Here is a 17,854-nt window from a genome sequence, read left to right as displayed (position 1 = left end):
ATGTATATCAATCACCACTGCCTCTTCATGGGGTTGTTCTTGGTTTGCAATGAAACCCAGTCTGCAGCTCCAAGAACACTACCATTCTGAGCTGTACCTTAAACTCAATCTACAATCCACTTTCAGGTCTGAAGACTGGTTGTTGTTGAAATTAAATTCAATGAACCAGAGATCCTCGGATCTTTCCAGAAAGAAATGGAGAGCTCTGAGGCCTGCCTGGTGGGGGATGGAGGTGTATAGGGACTGGACACCAGACCTAACCTTCCCTTTCACCACCACTCTCCTCTGCCTAGCAGAACATCCTCACTCTAAATAATTTCTCCTTTGGCTCCTCCCACTTCCTTCAAACAAAATGTGTAGTCATGGGCACTCACATGTGTCCCAGCTATGCCTGCCTGTTCGTTGGCTACGTGGAACAGTCTATGTTCCAAGCCTACACTGGTGACCGTCCCCACAATTTTCCTACGCTACGCTACACTTTAGTGCCGTTTCCTGCACCCATGCTGAACTCATCGACTTCATCCACTTTGCCTCCAACCTCCACCCTGCCCTCAAATTTACCTGGTCCATTTCTGACACCTCCTTCCCCTTTCTCAATCTCACTGTCTCCATCTCTGAAGACAGTTTATCCACAGATGTCTATTATAAACCCACAGATTCTCACAGCTACCAAGACTATACCTCTTCCGACCCTGTTACTTGTAAAGTGCCGTCCCCTTCTTTCAATTCCTCCATCTCCACCGCATCTGCTCTCAGAATGAGGCTTTTCATTCTAGACTGAGTGAGATGTCCTCCTTTTTCAAAGAAAGTGACTTCCCTTCCTCCACCATCAACTTAGCCCTCAACTGCATCTCTTCCATTTCACACATGTCTGCTCTGCTCCTATCCTCCCACCACCCTGCCAAGTTAGGGTTCCTCTTGTCCTCACCTACCATCCCACCAGCCTCCACATCCAGCACATAATTCTTCGAAACTTCCGCCATCTCCAACAGGATCCCACCATCAAGCACATCTTTCCCTAACCTGCCCCCCCCCCCCACTTTCTACTTTCCTCAAGGATCACTCCCTTCCGCGATTCCCTCATCTATTCGTTCCTCCCCACTGATCTCCCTCCTGGCACTTATCCTTGCAAGCAGAACAAGTGCTACACCTGCCCCAACACCACCTCCCTTACTACCATTCAGGGCCCTAAACAGTCCTTCCAGGTGTAGCGACTCTTCACTTGTGAGTTTGTTGGGGTCATATACTATGTCCGGTGCTGCGAGTGTGGCCTCCTGTATATCAGTGAGACCCGATGTAGATTGGGAGACTGCTTCGCTGAGTATCCTCACTCCATTCGCCAGAAAAAGTGGGATCTACCAGACCAGTGGCCACACATTTTAATTCAATTCCCATTCCCGTATGCCCAACCACGGCCTCCTCCACAGTCGTGATGAGACCACACTTAGGTTGGAGGAACAACACCTTGTATTCTGTTTGAGTAGCCTCCAACCTGATGGCATGAACATTGATTTCACAAACTTCTGGTAATGCCCCCCTCCATGCCCCCCTTTCTTTCATCATTTCCCATCCCCCTTTTCCTCTCTCACCTTATCTCCTTGCCCACCCATCACCTCCCTCTGGTGCTCCTCCCCTCTTTACTTTCTTCCATGGCCTACTGTCTCTTTCACCAATCAGCTTCCAAGATCTTTACTTCATTCCTCCCCCTTCAGGTTTCACCTATCACCTTGAGTTTCTCTCTCCCCATCTTTTAAATTTACTTCTCATCTTTTTTTCTCCAATCCTGCTGAAGGATTTCAGCTGAAACATCAACAATACTTTTTCTCATAGATGCTGCCCGGCCTGCTGTGTTCCTCCAGCATTTTGTGTGTGTTACTTCAATGAACCAGAATTGATTAGAGAGCTTAAGGTAAAATAACTTTTAGGGGCAAGTAATCACAATGTGATCGAATTCACCCTGAAATTTGAGAACAAGAAGCTGAAATCAGATGTATCAGTAAAGGGAATTACAGAGGCATGAGAGAGGAGAATTGATTGGAAAAGAACACTGGCAGGGATGACGGCACAGCGGCAATGGCTGATATTTCTGGAAGCAATCCGGAAGGCACAAGATGTATACATCCCAAAGAGAAAGAAGTATTCTAAAGGAAAGATAACACAATTATGGCTTACAAAAGAAGTCAAAGCCAACATAAAACCAAAGAGAAAGCATATCATAGGGTAAAGATTAGTGGGAAGTTAGAGGATTGGGAAGCTTTTAAAAACCAACAGATGGCAACTAAAAAAAATCATTAAGAAGATAAAGAGGGTATACAAAGTAAGCTAGCCAAAAATTTTAAAGAGGATACCAAAAGTGTAAAAGAGAGGCAAGAGTAGGCACTGGAATGCTGGAAAATGACGCTGGAGAGCTGGTAATGGAAGATAATGAAATAGCAGATGTACTGAATAAATATTTTGCATAGTCTTCACTGTGGAAGACACTAGCAGTACAGTGGAAGTTTCAGGTGTCAGGGAGCATGAAGTGTGCAAAGTTACCGTTACTAAAGAGAAGGTTCTTGGGAAACTGAAAGCTCTGAAGTTAGATAAGTCAACTGGACCAGATGGTGTACACACCAGAGGTGGCTGAAGATATCATGGATGCATTAAGTAATGATTTTTCAAGAATCAGTAGATTCTGGAATGGTTCCAGAAGATGGAAAATGGCAAATGTCACTCCATTCTTGACGAATGGAGTGAGGCAGAAGAAACGAACCCAAAGCTAGTCAATCTGAACTCAGTGGTTGGGAAGATGTTGCAGTCGATTATTAAGGATTAAGGTCTCAGGGTACTTGAAGCCACGTGATAAAATAGGCCATAGTCAGTATAGTTTCCTCAAGGGAAAACTTGCCTGACAAATCTGTTGAAATTCTTTGAAATAGTAACAAGCAGGATAGATAAAGGAGAATCGGTTTATATTGTGCACTTGGATTTTCAGAAGACCTTTGACGAGATTCCACACATGAGGCTGCTTAACAAGCTACAAGCCCATGGTATTATAGGGAAGATTCTAGCATGGATAAAGTGGTGGCTGATTGGCAGGAGGCAATGAGTAGGAATAAAGGGAACCTTTTCTGGTTGGCTGCCGGTGACTAGTGGTGTTCCACGAGGGTCTGTGTTGGGTCCAAGTCTTTTTACATTATATATCAACTATTTGGATGATGGAGCTGACAGCTTTGTTGCAAAGTTTGCAGGTTATATGAAGAAAGTGAAGGGGCAGGTAGTTTTGAGGAAGTAGAAGGACTTAGACGGATTAAGAGAACCAGCAAAAAAATGGCAGATAGAATACAGTGTCAGGAAGTGCATGGCTATGCACTTTGGTAGAAGAAATGAAAGGGTTGACTATTTTCTAAATGGAGAGAAAATACAAAAAACAGAGACACAAAGGGACTTGGAGTCTTCGTGCAGGATTCCCAAAAGGTTAATTTGTAGGTTGAGTCTGTGGTGAGGAAGGCAAATGCAATGTTAACATTCATTTCAAGAGGACTAGAGTATAAAAGCAAGGACGTAATGTTGAAACTTTATAAAGCACTGGTGAGGCCTCACTTGGAGTATTGTGAGCAGTTTTGGGCCCCCTATCTTAGAAAGGATGTGCTGAGATTGGAGAAGGTTTAAAGGATGTTCATGAAAATTATTTCAGGATTGAATGACTTATCATATGAAGAGCATTTGATGCCTCTGGGCCTGTATTCACTGAAATTCAGAAGAATGAGGGGTGACCTCATTGAAATCTATGAAATTGTGAAAGGCCTTGATAGAGTGGATATGGAGAGGCTATTTCCTATGGTGGAAGAGTCTAAGACCAGAGGACACAGCCTCTGGAACAGAGATAAAGAGGAATTTCTTTAGCCAGAGGGTGGTGAATCTGTGGAACTCTTTGCCAGAGGCAACTGTGGTGACCAAGTCTCTAGGTATATTTAAGTCAGATTGATAAATTCTTGATTGATCAGCGCATGATGGATAGGAGGGGAAGTCAGGAGACTGGGGCAGAGAGGAAAATTGGATCAGCCATGATGAAATGGCAGAGCAGTCTCGATCAGACAAATAGCCTAATTTTGGTCCTATATCTTATGGTGTTGTAGAACTTAGTATTTGATACACCCCAACAACCACCATCCTCTGCATCCTATCTTCAAGCTTATGACTCTGCCTTACCTCCCTGGATTCCATCAAATCTAACGTTCCAGATGTCCTACAATGTGGCACCTTATTGGGGGTCTTGCAAAACTTCAAATAGACAATACCCTCATCTACTTTTTTGGTTACTTCTTCAAAAAAACTCTCGAGTTCATCGAGTATGATTTTCCATACACAAAACCATGCTGACTCCTAATCAGAAACTATCTATCCAAATGTTGGAGATCCTGTCACTCAGAATTCCCTCCAGTAACTTCCCCACTACTTATGTCAGACTGACAGGCCTGGAGTTCCTGGGCTCATCCTCACTACCCTTCTTAAACAAGGGAACAACTACAGCCATATTTCAGACTTCGGGAACTTTAACATTGGCTAACATTGAAGCAACTATCTCAGTAAGGGCCATTGTAATTTCCTCTCAAACCTCCCACAAAATCTGAGGAGGTAATTGGTCAATCTGGGGATTTGTCCGCTTTAATGTGCTGTAAGGGCTGCAAATACCTTTCCCTCTCGAGTATTCCTAATTATTTTACAGTCATCGAGGGATTCGCTTGATTCTGACTTCCTACACCTTCATTTTCCTGACCAGGGCCTCAAAATTTATCATCAGCCATAAGCTCTCCAGTTACCCTTCACCATAATGGGAACATACCGCTCCTGGACACTTGCTATCACACACTTAAGCCTCCCACTTTCCATTCATTCCTTTCCCTTCAAATAGGCTTACATGATCAGCCTGAGCTAGATCCCATCTTATTCCTCCAAGGTTAGCACTGCTCCAGTTTAGGACCCTAATCTGTGGATCTGTCAGATTATGGTCACTAGAGTCAAATTGTTCCGTGAATGCCACCACAGTTACTTGCCCTGTCTTGTTTCTTACAAGGAGGTCCAATTTTGCAACCCTCTTAAGTAGGGCCGTCTATATTCACTCCTAGACATAGTTCACAAATTCCGCCTTGTCCAGGCCCTTGATATTCCGGACAATCAAGTCAATATCAGGCAAATTATAATCATTCACTAATACAACCCGAATATTCTTACAACTAAGAATATTTTTACTCTACACATCTGCTCTTCAAGTTCCTGCTAACTACTAGGGGGTGGGTCTATATACAGCCCACAAGACTGTATAGTAAGATATAATACTCCCCTTCTCAGCCTCAAGTTCTATCCATATAGCCTCACCACATGAGGATGGTAGTTGAAGGTTGTTTTTCAGAACAGAGGCCAGTGATTATTGGTGTGTTGCATCATTTGGAGTTGGAACCTTTGTTATTCATCTTTTTTGTAAATGACTTGGATGCAAATACACAAGGCTTGATCTGTAAGATTGATGATGACTTGAAATTAGAAGGTGTTCTTGATAATGAAGAAGGTTGTCACAGATTACAAGGAAGAGGCCAAGGAGTAGCAAATGGATTTCAGTACAGATAGGTGTAAAGTGACGCATTTTGAAAAGTCAAACTAGGGCAAGTCATCAGAATCAGAATTAGGTTTGTTACCACTGACTCATGTCGTGAAATTTGTTGTGTTGCAGCAGTACAGTGCAATACATAAAAAGTAAAACAAGTTACAAGAAATACAAAAAATTAAGTAGTGCAAAAAGTGAGAAAATATTGAGGTACTGATTATGGGTTCTGGACCATTCAAAATCAGATGATGGAGGTGAAGAAGTTGTTTCTAAATCATGGAGTGTGATTCTTTGAACTCCTGTATTTTAACCCCAATGTTGTAATGACAAGTGGGAATGTCCTGGATAGTGAAGATTCTTAATAAAGGCTACCACCTTCATGAGGTATTGACTTTTGAAGATGTCTCTGATGGTGCCCATGATGGAGCTGACTGAGCTTATAGCCCTCTGCAGCTTTTTCCAGTCCTGTGCATTGCCACCTCCATAACAGGCAGTGATGAAATCAATCAGATTGTACATCTGTAGAAACTTGCCAGTGTCTTTGGTGACATAACTAATCTGCTCAAACTCTGTTGGTGTGTCCCTTTCCTAATTGCAACAATATATATTGGGCACAGGATAGATCTTCAGGAATGTTGACACTCAGGTACTCATACGGCATTAGGGAACGTAATGAAACAGAGGGACTCAAGAGTATAAATGTACTGTTCACCTTAAAGCAGGGTCATCAGTCATCACCAAGAATGTCACCTCCAAGTACTGCTGTTATGTCCTCCCTGATCAAAAAGGGAGCAAACCCTCCTCACTTATCTGTACTTCTGTTATGCCTGTAGCATTTGTACCTGGAATATTGAGCTGCCAGTTCTGCCCTAAACTCCTCCAAGGATGGTCCCAAACCCAGCTGTGAAAGACGGTGGTTTAGGCATAAGGCTAGCAACACTATCCCATAAAAACACAGTTCCATAAACACCAAAAGAAGCTCCAAAGACCTCATCCCTAGGAGAGGAAGGATCTCCCAAGATGGGCTACAGCTGGGAACAAATGGAAAAACTAGTCCAGGAAAGAGGACTCTGGCCTCCTGCTGTTGGCAGCCAATGGCTTTCAGGGAAAGTCGTCCTGACCTACTATCAGTCAAGGTTCTATTATGGTATAACATTCTAGTCCTCAGAGCCTATTGGCAATGAGTTTGTTTGCCTTACCTATTAAACCTCGAGCATTGAAATAAACACGTATTCCTTTCCCTGCCTTCAGTGTGCCTCTGCCTATCTACTTTATCTCATAACATGCTCATTCCTGCTCAGATTTCTACCCTTGCCAATATAGATTAAACTTTCCCATATAACACTAGCAAATTTCCCTACCCAACAATATCCACTGCCCAACCTTCATCCACCCCTTAGTTACCTTATTTAAAGACCAGACTATTGCTGTTTGCCCCAGGAAAAGCATCTGCTCAACAGTATCCAAAGTGAAGTATCTGTTAGTGAGGGGAATAACCACTTACTGCCCACTTCCCTTACTTTTCCTCATGGTCATCCATATATCTATCTGAAGCCTATACCCTGGGTGTGACCACCTCATTAGAAGTCTCATCTATCAAGTAATCAGCCTCCCAGATGGTCTTGGATACCTCCAAATCCAGTTCCTTGACTCAAGTTTGTTAGCAGCTACACCTGGGTGCACTTCCCACAGTTATCATCATCAGGGAGACCACGAGGGTCTCTGTCTTCCCACATGTTGTAGGTGGAGAATTCTACTGCCTGACTGTCATCTTGACTACACAATCAAGTACCAAGAATGAAAAGCAAAATAAAACCTTATTTGTTTTTACTTGTGCTCCATCAAAGCCTCTTAAGCAAGTCTCAATTCTGTCTCATTATTTCTGCTCCATTTAACCGTGTACCCTGCATTTTATTGGTTAAAGTGCCCTCCAGTTAGTCAATGAATGAAAGTTGCCTTTTTAATGTTCCTGCTCTCATTCCACATACCCAGGCCACTTATTCAGCTCCTCATGCCGATGCCTTCTACTTCTACAGTGGCTCATTCTCATAATGGCCACTCCCAAAATAGCTGCTCCACCTTGACATAATCTTCTTTTTAATGTCTCCTGATAAATAGTTAATTAACTAACATTTAGCTGACTTACCTCTTAAATTCCCATAAAGTGAAACTCACAAGCCCTGAGACCTACATCTTTTATACTCTCCCACTCTCACAAGGAAGTAGTGACCCTTGCCCTGCTACAGGCTTCTGAAACTTGACCAAGCATCTCAAAGGGCATGGAAAAACTATTGTCAACGCCGTTTCAGAAAAATCTGCCAATTTCACTGGAAGGAGAAGTGGACTATTCTCAGTGTTCTCTTTCCAGTATTAGGGCTCTAGTTGACTTAGCCAATCTAGACAAGACAAATCATTCTCATGTCCAACAGCAGAATCCTGGAACAGGAACTTCATTCCAAGCTGTGTCATAGAAGGACATTATTAGTCAGAAAGAGAAAAAACATTTGTGAATGTTCTTAAGCCTCTCTGAAGAAACATAACAACTTCACCAAACCCTGGGAATCTTTGGTCCATATCATTCCAAGCATAAGAGTATTCAAGGAGTATTGAGAACCAAGGCCATGCATCAAAAGCACAGAGAGGTCCTAGGTAAGTGTCAGGAGGAGTTCTCCAAACTCTCTATCATCCACCAACCCACCCCATCAGCCATCACCTACCCGAGCTATAGAACAGTCTTCTGTTCCCACATTAGCCATCTTAGAACCCACAAAAGTTAATCATTCTCAATCCCAATAGATTGTTGAGACACATACAAAAGTAGACTCACCCGTTCTTCTCTTCCTTCAGCAAGAAGAACCACAATTCTGCCCTCTCGCTTCCGGCCTGTCCGGCCCATTCTTTGTATCATTCGAATAGGGCTCTTTTGAGCATCAAAGCAAATAATGAGGTCAACTTCCCCAATGTCCAGCCCTTCTTCCCCCACGCATGTAGAAACCAATACATTATATCCACCTTCACGAAAGCACCTCATTACCTAACAATAAAAAGTTGAAATAAGAACATATTAGAACGTAATATGGAATAGTGAGTTTCTCCATCATCAAATCAGGACAATTATATTTATGTTTTAATGGATTTTGAGAGATTTCATCTAGACAAAATTATCCAGAGCCCCTCATCAACGAACTAAGTTCATTTAACTAGAATGACAGTCTGCCTTGTACTGTACTTCCAGCAGACACCATGACTGAAGGAACCTGTTTCAAGCATTTAATATTTTAATCACATACAATAAAATTGATTGTTTGACATCACGGGGTCAGGTGGAACCATTATTATTTAAATCAACAAAGCACAAGATTAGACTTTCAGATTTTTCATATATTACCCACGCCCACCAAAATTCAGTTTGTTGACTTGATCATGGACTCATTATTTGCAATGATGGCATTAGGTAAATAACTGATAGCATTTATCTAGAACAGAAAGAGAGTACAGTACTCAGCTTGGAGTCTCAGTGCTTATCTAATTACTTTAAGAGGAATAAGAGTTTTTTTTAACAATTTCTGAATTGGCTGAGACTATTGAGAAGTTGGGAAGCTGTAGAGGAACAGTGGAGACAAAAGTCAGAAAATATTTGGGAAAAACGTAAAGGTATATGTGTAAACATAATCTGAAGCATATTCCATAACATTTAACTATTTTCAATATTTAGAGAATGTTAAGATCAATGAACAATGAAAGTGGCTTGCATCATGAACAGTCAAGGCTGACGGAATCTGGAAGGCCCTGAGGGTTATTCGAAGAGGCAGAATCCATAATTAGATCTCTTTAAAAAAGAGCGTAGACTTAAAGAATACTTAAAAAGTGAAAATTTACATGGATATGGGAATGGTAGCAAGTTGAATGCACAGATCAGTATGAAGGGCTAAACAGCCTCTTACAATGCCAAAGTCTACTGGGGTAGGACCCAATTCAAATTCTGACCGAATCATCAGTCAAGACGTATTGAATAAATCTGTTGGGCTATCATAGGTTTTATGTTTGGCAACTCTAGGAGTCTGCAGGTCCAGGGCACCTTTAACCGTATTTCAATAAAAGCAGTTAAAAAGTCACAAAAGCTATTGGTTTTATCAATAGAGGCATAGGTATGATAGCAAAAAAGTTGAAGGGTCTCAGTCCAAAATACTGACTGTTTAATCTTTTCCATAAGTGCTGCCTAGACAGCTGCATTCCTCCAGCATTTTGTGTGTGATGCGTTAAATTGCCAGCATCTGCAGATTTTCTTGTACATAAAAGTCATGCTGAAACTTTATGAAACACTGAATTGGTTTATTGTGTTCAGACATGCCACAACAGGATGAATATTAAAACACTGGAGAGGGACCAAAAAAGATTAATGAGAAATATTTGTGCGATAAGTTACAAGGACAGAATGGAAAGACTGGACTGTTTTCTTTGAAGAAATGATTAAGGGGAGAGCATGCAGAATTACACTCAATGTGTAATTAGAATTAACTTGAGAATTACACTTTATTAGGTACCTCCTGTAGTCAAGTCAAGTTCAAGTTTATTTTCATCTGACTGTACATATATACAACCAAATGAAACACTGGTGTGCACATAACAGATGATCTAACCTGGACTCACAACACTACCTCACTAATCAAGAAGGCACAGCAGTATCTATACTTTCTGAGGAGATTGAAGCCATGGTGCATTCACAAAACATACATTATACACTTCACATAAACCAAATATTACCAAAACCAAGTTAATAAAATATAATTCAAAATGCATGTAGTGTACAACACATAAACAGGACAGTAAACAGCTTCCTGTCCTAGTGACAAGACCTTGGTTGGGACAGGGTCTCAGAGCCTGAGAGAAGTAGCTGTTACCCAGTCTGGTCGTCCTAGTCCTGATGCTTCTGTACTTCCTTCCTGTCAGTAGTGGTTCAAAGAGATTGTGGGGTGGGTGGTAGGGATCCTCAACAATGCTTCAGCCCCTTTGTCTGCAATGCTCTCAGTAAATGTCACAAGTAGGGCAGAGGGAGACCCTGAATATCTTCTCAACTGCTTTTACTATCCTCTGTAGTGTCTTACAGTCCAATGCCTTGCAGCTTCCGTACCACAGAATGATGGAGCCAGATAGTCTCACTCAATCGTGCTCCTGTATAATGTTTTTAGAATGGGGATGCACACCTCAATCTCCTCAGAAAGTATAGATATTGCTGTGCCTTCTTGACTGATGAGGGGTAGTATTTTGAGTCCAGGTTAGATCATCTGTTATGCGCACACCAAGGAACTTTGTGCTCTTCACTCTCTTCAAGGCAGAGCCATTGATGTGCAATGGAGAGTGGTTGACCTGTGCTTGCCTGAAGTCCACGGTCATCTCTTTTGACTTGTCCATTTGTTGTTGTTCTCATACCATTCGACAAGCCTCTCTATCTCCTCTCTGTATGCCAACTCATCATTGTTACTTATGAGGCCAATCACTGTAGTATTATCAGCGAATTTGAAGATATGGTTTGAACTGAATCTAGCAGTACAGTTGTGAGTCAGCAGAGGGCTGAGCACATAGCCCTGGGGGGGGTAGGGTACTAGTGCTCAGTGTGATGGAGCTTGAGATATTGCTGCCAACTTGGACTGACAGGAGCCTTTCCGTCAAGGGGTCCAACATCCAGTTACAGAGGAAGGTGTTTAATCTCAATGAGGACACTTTACCAACCAGACATTGAGGGATGATCCTGTTAAGTGCCAAGCAGAAGTCAATGAACAACATCCTGGCATATGAGGTATCGTTTTCTAGGAAGGACAGGATGGAACGGAGGGCCAAGGCTATGGAATCAGAGGACTGGTCTGAGTGATAGGCAAACTGTAAAGCCAATGTAGCTGGAAAACAGGATTTTATATGATCCATTACCAGCCGCTCAAAGCCCTTCATGATTGTTGAGGGCAGTAATTGTTTAGACCAGTTACCATTGCTCTCTTGGGCACCGGATCGCTGGTGGGTACCTTGAAACCTGCAGGGATAGCGTACTGTTTCAGAGAGATAAAGATGCCCATCTTGGACCACAAGACATCCTTTTTTCTATCTCCTCCTCAATCCCAGTTCCCGGCCTTCTCCCCGTAACCTCTGATGCCACGTCCATTCAAGAACCTATCAATCTCTGCCTTAAATACACCCAATGACCTGGCCTCCAGTTGCATGTGGCAACAAATTCCACAAATTCACCACAATTTGGTTAAAGAAATCTCTCTGCATCTCTGTTTTGAAAGGGCCCCCTTCTATCCTGAGGCTGTGCCCTCTTATTCTAGACTCTCCCACCATGGGAAACATCCTTACCACATCTACTCTGTCTAGCCCTTTCAACATTTGAAAGGTTTCAATGAGATCCCCCCTCAACCTTCTGAATTCCAGTGGGTACAGACCCAGAGCCATCAAACGTTCCTCATACGATAACCCTTTCATCTTAGGTAAAGATGTCCTGAACCTAGTAAGGCAGTCACCGAGTTTATATTTTTGACTTTCTGCTACTGCAGCCCATCCACTTCAAGGTTCGATGTGCTGTGCGTTCAGAGATGTTCTTCTGCACACCACTGCTGTAAAGGAGATTATTTGTCAGCTGGAACCAGTCTGGCCATTCTCCTATGACATCTCTCATGAATGAAGTATTTTCACCCAAAGAACTGCTACTCTCTAGATGTTTGTTTTTTTGCACCATCCTCTGTAACTCTAGACTGTTGTGCATGAAAATCCCAGGAGATCAGCAGTTTCTGAGATACTCAAACTGCCCTGCCTGGCATCAACAATCATTTCATGGTCAAAGTCACTTAGATCACATTACTACACCATTCTGATGTTTGGTCTGAATAACAACTGAACCTTTTGGCCATGCCTGCATGCTTTTATGCACTGAGTTGCTGCCACGTGATTGCTGATTAGATATTTTCAGTAACAAGCAGGTGTGCAGGTTTACCTATTAAAGTGGCCACTGAGTTGACAGAGTACTGGTAGAACAATCAAGGATGAGAGACTACAGACAGGCAAAAAATAAAGAAAATGTAAAAATGAGGAATATATTCCCTATATACATGGTGAAAAAGTTCTCTTCCTCTATAATTATACAGCTAGGAGATGTGCATAGGGCTTGTGGAGAAGTGGCCAGGTGGCAAAAAATAAAGAAAATGTAAAAATGAGGAATATATTCCCTATATACATGGTGAAAAAGTTCTCTTCCTCTATAATTATACAGCTAGGAGATGTGCATAGGGCTTGTGGAGAAGTGGCCAGGTGAGGGTTGAGAGCAACACATAAACAATTGGTCAAATAGTCTCCTTCTGTCATATTGCCATTCTATGTCTGAAAATAGCTTTATGGAACTCTTCACCACTAGTTATAAGTAGTGTCTAATTAAGTGACTAATTGGTCACCTAAGAACATGGATCAATCCACGAGCTTTCATTCAATAAAGTTCCCAATTTTTTCAGGGTTTAATTGGATGTCTCTTAGTGGCAGCATTGATTAGAACACAGTTTGAAGGTAGAAAACAAATAGCTGTAGTGAATGGCTGTTTTTCACGCCCTCCAGATTGGAGGATGGCAGCAGACATGCTTGGACATCGACGTGCAGTGCATAATTTCCACAACCGTGGATGACACAAAGCTTGAAAGTACAGTAGAACTCTGTAGAGTTTAGTATCAGACAACAAGATGACATAGATAGGGGTTGGATGAAGAGACAGACAGTGGTAGAAGAAATTTAATGTAGGAAGTGTGAAATCATAAATGTTTGGCAAGAATGATGATATAAACTGGGATACAATACTAAAATGTGTACAGGAAAGAAGAAATGTACTTAAATTCTTGGAAATGACAAGGCATGTTGAGAGTGGTTGGTAAAGCATATTAAATTCCTAAGATTTATAAATAGGTGGCATAGAAATCAGGAGTAGTAAAGTTAAAATTAATGCTGTACAAAAAAACTGGAATATTTGTATCCTCAAGTATTGCTACCACATTTTAGAAATAATGTGTATCTTCCCAGATGGTGAAGAGTATTTTACTGATTTAAGATTATAGCGGTAAAGTTAGACTAAAGAAGATGAGGTGTTTTTTCTCTTGGATTAAAGGTTTTGAGAGGAAATGAGATACAAATGTTAAAGATTATGCTGGTTTAAATAGCTGTTCTTATCAGCACATACTCCAAGAAGAACAGGAAACAAATTCAAAAATTTTTTTTAACTGGGTACTTTTATAAACTCAGAATATATTCATAATCGGGAATTCACCACCAGTCTAGATGATGGAAAGAGAAACGGTACCTTGAACATATACGTGAGAACAAGTAATTTACAGGGCTTTGGGTTTGTACCACTAATATGAATCCTTTTCTAAGAGCTATTCTAGACTGATGGCCTCTTGTAATGTAAAAACTCTATGTTTCTACAGTTTGTTTTAGCAATTACATGCATTAACTATATCATTTTCTTGGTTCACAAATCCAAGTTACCTCAAGCTGTTCTTTTTGTGTAAATCCTTTAGTGTTCTTTCCTGAAGCATGCCCAACAAAGGTCATGACTTGCACAAGAGGCCGATGATTGCTAAGCATCTCAGCAATCTCTTGAACACTGTGCCGATACGAGGAGAAGATCATAACACGAGTATTTCTACTATCATCTTTTCCACCAGAAGTATTTGGATCTAGGAAAAATAAGCCACAAAGACATGCTGAAAGTATGCTTCCACCTGTGGGGAATCTGGAATGAAGGCACATGGTTTTAGAATAACTGGTCACTTATGTATGACTGAGAATAGGAGGATCATTCTCCTCATAATGCTCATGAAATTCTGCAAATCTCTACCACAGAGACCCAATATGTTTATATTCAAGGCCAAGATGAACAGATTTTTTTGGAATGCATGGGAAATAGGCAGCAAAGTTAACAATACTCAATAAGAGTCAATGCTGTTTGCAAGCCATTCAACACAAATCACATTCTAACTGGGATCTCCAAAACAATTGCTTGATCATCACAAAAAAACTTCCTAGAAGTTCCTACCTAATACATAACATAAGCATCAGTACAAAGACTGTGTGATCTAAGGAGAAAGCCTATACCTTTGTACTGAAAACATCTACGTGCAGACAATAAATACAAACTTGCCAGTACCATAGATAGTCATGATGAGTGTCTACTATTGGTACAGTAAAACTCCAATAAGGACATTGGCGGTCAGTATACAGAATAAGGCAAGATCAACAGATTTTTCAGATGAATAGATGTTATTTTCAAATGGCCAAAAAAGTAATATTTCTAAGTAGTCAGACAACAGGCTACTATAATTCTGCTGTAATTCACATTTTATCCAATGTTAATTTAACAAGAATGCATTAGCATCACGACTCTTTAAAACATGTAACTGAGACATTACCATTCAAATAACCTAGAAACATTTTAAGTAGTAATCTCTGATTACTCTCAGTACCATGTGCTAGTCAGGGAAGAAAGGATGATAGTACAGATGAATAAGTGGCTGAGGAAGTGGAGCAAGGGTTTCAGGTTTCTGGATCATTGGGGAAGCTATGACCTGTACAAAAATGAAAGGTTAAACCTGAACACCTGAATATCCTTGCAGGCAGGTTTGCTACAGCTTTGGGGAAGGTTTAAACTAATTTGCAAGGGGGCTGAAGATGGAGCAATTGGTATACAAGTATTGACAGTGTGTAGTGATACTGCCAGGAATGACAAGCAGATGAAATGGCAAAATTGCAGTCAGTGGGATGAAATGAAGTGTAACATGGGGGCAAAATCAAAAAGGGTGATGAATACAGGATGGAAGGTGTTATATTTGACTGCACACGTTATACAGAATAAGGTCTTTTAGCAGTTAGAGATAGGCAAATATGAAGTTGTGGCCATCACTGAGTCATGGGTGAAAGAACATCAAAATTCAGAGCTTAACATCCAAGGATATACCTTGTATCAAAAGGACAGGCAGGTGGGCAGAGGGGGTGGAGTGGCTCTGCTTGTAAAATGAAAATAAATCAAATCCTTAGAAAGAGGTGAATTTTTTGAAGTAGTTACGAGGAATGTTGACGAGGGTAAGGCAGTGGATGTAGTCTATATGGACTTCAGCAAGGCCTTTGACAAAGTTCCACATGGAAGGTTAGTTAAGAAGGTTCAGTCGTTAGGTATTAATGCTGGAGTAATAAAATGGATTCAACAGTGGCTAGATGGGATATGCCAGAGAGTAGTGGTGGATAATTGTTTATCGGGATGGAGGCCGGTGACTAGCGGGGTGCCTCAGGGATCTGTTTTGGGCCCAATGTTGTTTGTAATATACATAAATGATCTGGATGATGGGGTGGTAAATTGGATTAGTAAGTATGCCGATGATACTAAGGTAGGAGGTGTTGTGGATAATGAGGTGGGTTTTCAAAGCTTGCAGGGAGATTTATGCCAGTTAGAAGAATGGGCTGAACGTTGGCAGATGGAGTTTAATGCTGAGAAGTGTGAGGTTCTACATTTTGGCAGGAATAATCCAAATAGAACATACAGGGTAAATGGTAGGGCATTGAGGAATGCAGTGGAACAGAGAGATCTAGGAATAACAGTGCATAGTTCCCTGAAGGTGGAGTCTCATGTAGATAGGGTGGTGAAGAAGGCTTTTGGAACGCTGGCCTTTATAAATCAGAGCATTGAGTACAGAAGTTGGGATGTAATGTTAAAATTGTACAAGGCATTGGTAAGGCCAAATTTGGAATATTGTGTACAGTTCTGGTCACCGAATTATAGGAAAGATATCAATAAATTAGAGAGAGTGCAGAGACGATTTACTAGGATGTTACCTGGGTTTCAGCACTTAAGTTACAGAGAAAGGTTGAACAAGTTAGGTCTCTATTCATTGGAGCGTAGAAGGTTGAGGGAGGATTTGATCGAGGTATTTAAAATGTTGAGAGGGATAGATAGAGTTGACGTGAATAGGCTGTTTCCATTGAGAGTAGGGGAGATTCAAACGAGAGGACATGATTTGAGAGTTAGGGGGCAAAAGTTTAAGGGAAACACGAGGGGGTATTTCTTTACTCAGAGAGTGATAGCTGTGTGGAATGAGCTTCCTGTAGAGGTAGTAGAGGCCAGTTCAGTTGTGTCATTTAAGGTAAAATTGGATAGGTATATGGACAGGAAAGGAGTGGAGGGTTATGGGCTGAGTGCGGGTAGGTGGGACTAGGTGAGATTAAGAGTTCGGCACGGACTAGGAGGGCCGGAATGGCCTGTTTCCGTGCTGTGATTGTTATATGGTTATATGGTTATAAGATCGGAAGAGTTAAGAAACTGCAAAGGTAAAAAGACTGATGGGAGACATATGCAGACCCTCAACCAGTAGCTAGGATGTGGGATATAAATTAAAATAGAGAAGACATGCAATAAGGGCAATATTACGATAGTCATGGGAGATTTCAATATGCAGGTAGATTGGGAAAATCAGATTGGTACTGAATCCCAAGAGAGGGCATTTGTAGAATGCCTACGAGATGGTTTTTTAGAACAGCTTGTGGTTGAATCACTTCTGGTTGCGCATTGTGCGATAAAACAGATCTGATTAGGAAGCTTAAGGTAAAGGAACCCTAAGGAGGGAGTGATCGTAACATGATAGTATTCACCCTGCAGTTTGAGGGGAAAAGATAAAGTCAGATGTATCAGTATTACAGTGGAGTAAATGGAATTACTGAGGCATGAGAGCAAAGCTGGCCAAAGTTGATTGGTATGGGACACTATCAGGGATGACGGGAGACCATTAATGGCTAGAGTTTATGGAAGAAATTAGGAAGATGCAGAATAGATACATCTCAAAGAGGAAGAAGCATTCAAAAGGGAGGATAAGGCAACCACGACTGACAAAGAAGTCAAAGACACCATAAAAGCAAAAGAGGGGACATTATAATACAGCTAAAATTAGTGGAAAGTTAGAAGGTTGCAAAGCATTTAAAACCCAACAGAAGGCAACTAAAAAGCCATAAGGAGAGAAAAGATTAAATATGAAGGTAAGCTAGCCAAAAAAAAGGATAGCAGAAGTTTTTTCAAATATGTAAAGAGTGAAAAAGAGACCAGAGTGGATATTGGAGCACTGGAAAATTACGCTGGAGGTATATAGTAATGGGAGACAAAGAAATGGCAGATGAACTTAGTAAGTATTTTTGCAACAGCTTTCACTGTGTAACACACTAGCAGTATGCCAGAAATTCACGAGTGTCAGGGGGCAGAAG

General features: G+C 41.3%; 1 protein-coding gene across 3 annotated transcripts in view; it reads right to left on the bottom strand.

Annotated features, from left to right (window-relative positions):
- Positions 1-17,854, bottom strand: part of fancm (FA complementation group M) — a 125,227-nt gene that overhangs the window by 45,399 nt on the left and 61,974 nt on the right. For all 3 annotated transcript variants that reach the window (XM_073039611.1, XM_073039612.1, XM_073039613.1), the window contains 2 exons: positions 14,099-14,289; positions 8,412-8,618 (listed from right to left, as the gene is read on the bottom strand). In XM_073039611.1, the coding sequence (XP_072895712.1) occupies positions 8,412-8,618; positions 14,099-14,289 (398 nt within the window). The remainder of the gene's footprint in view (positions 1-8,411; positions 8,619-14,098; positions 14,290-17,854) is intronic.

The sequence above is a fragment of the Hemitrygon akajei genome, chromosome 3 (assembly GCF_048418815.1).
Source record: "Hemitrygon akajei chromosome 3, sHemAka1.3, whole genome shotgun sequence".
Taxonomy (NCBI): domain Eukaryota; kingdom Metazoa; phylum Chordata; class Chondrichthyes; order Myliobatiformes; family Dasyatidae; genus Hemitrygon; species Hemitrygon akajei.
Note: the sequence above shows the minus strand (reverse complement) of the source record. Positions and strands in the feature narration are given on the sequence as shown.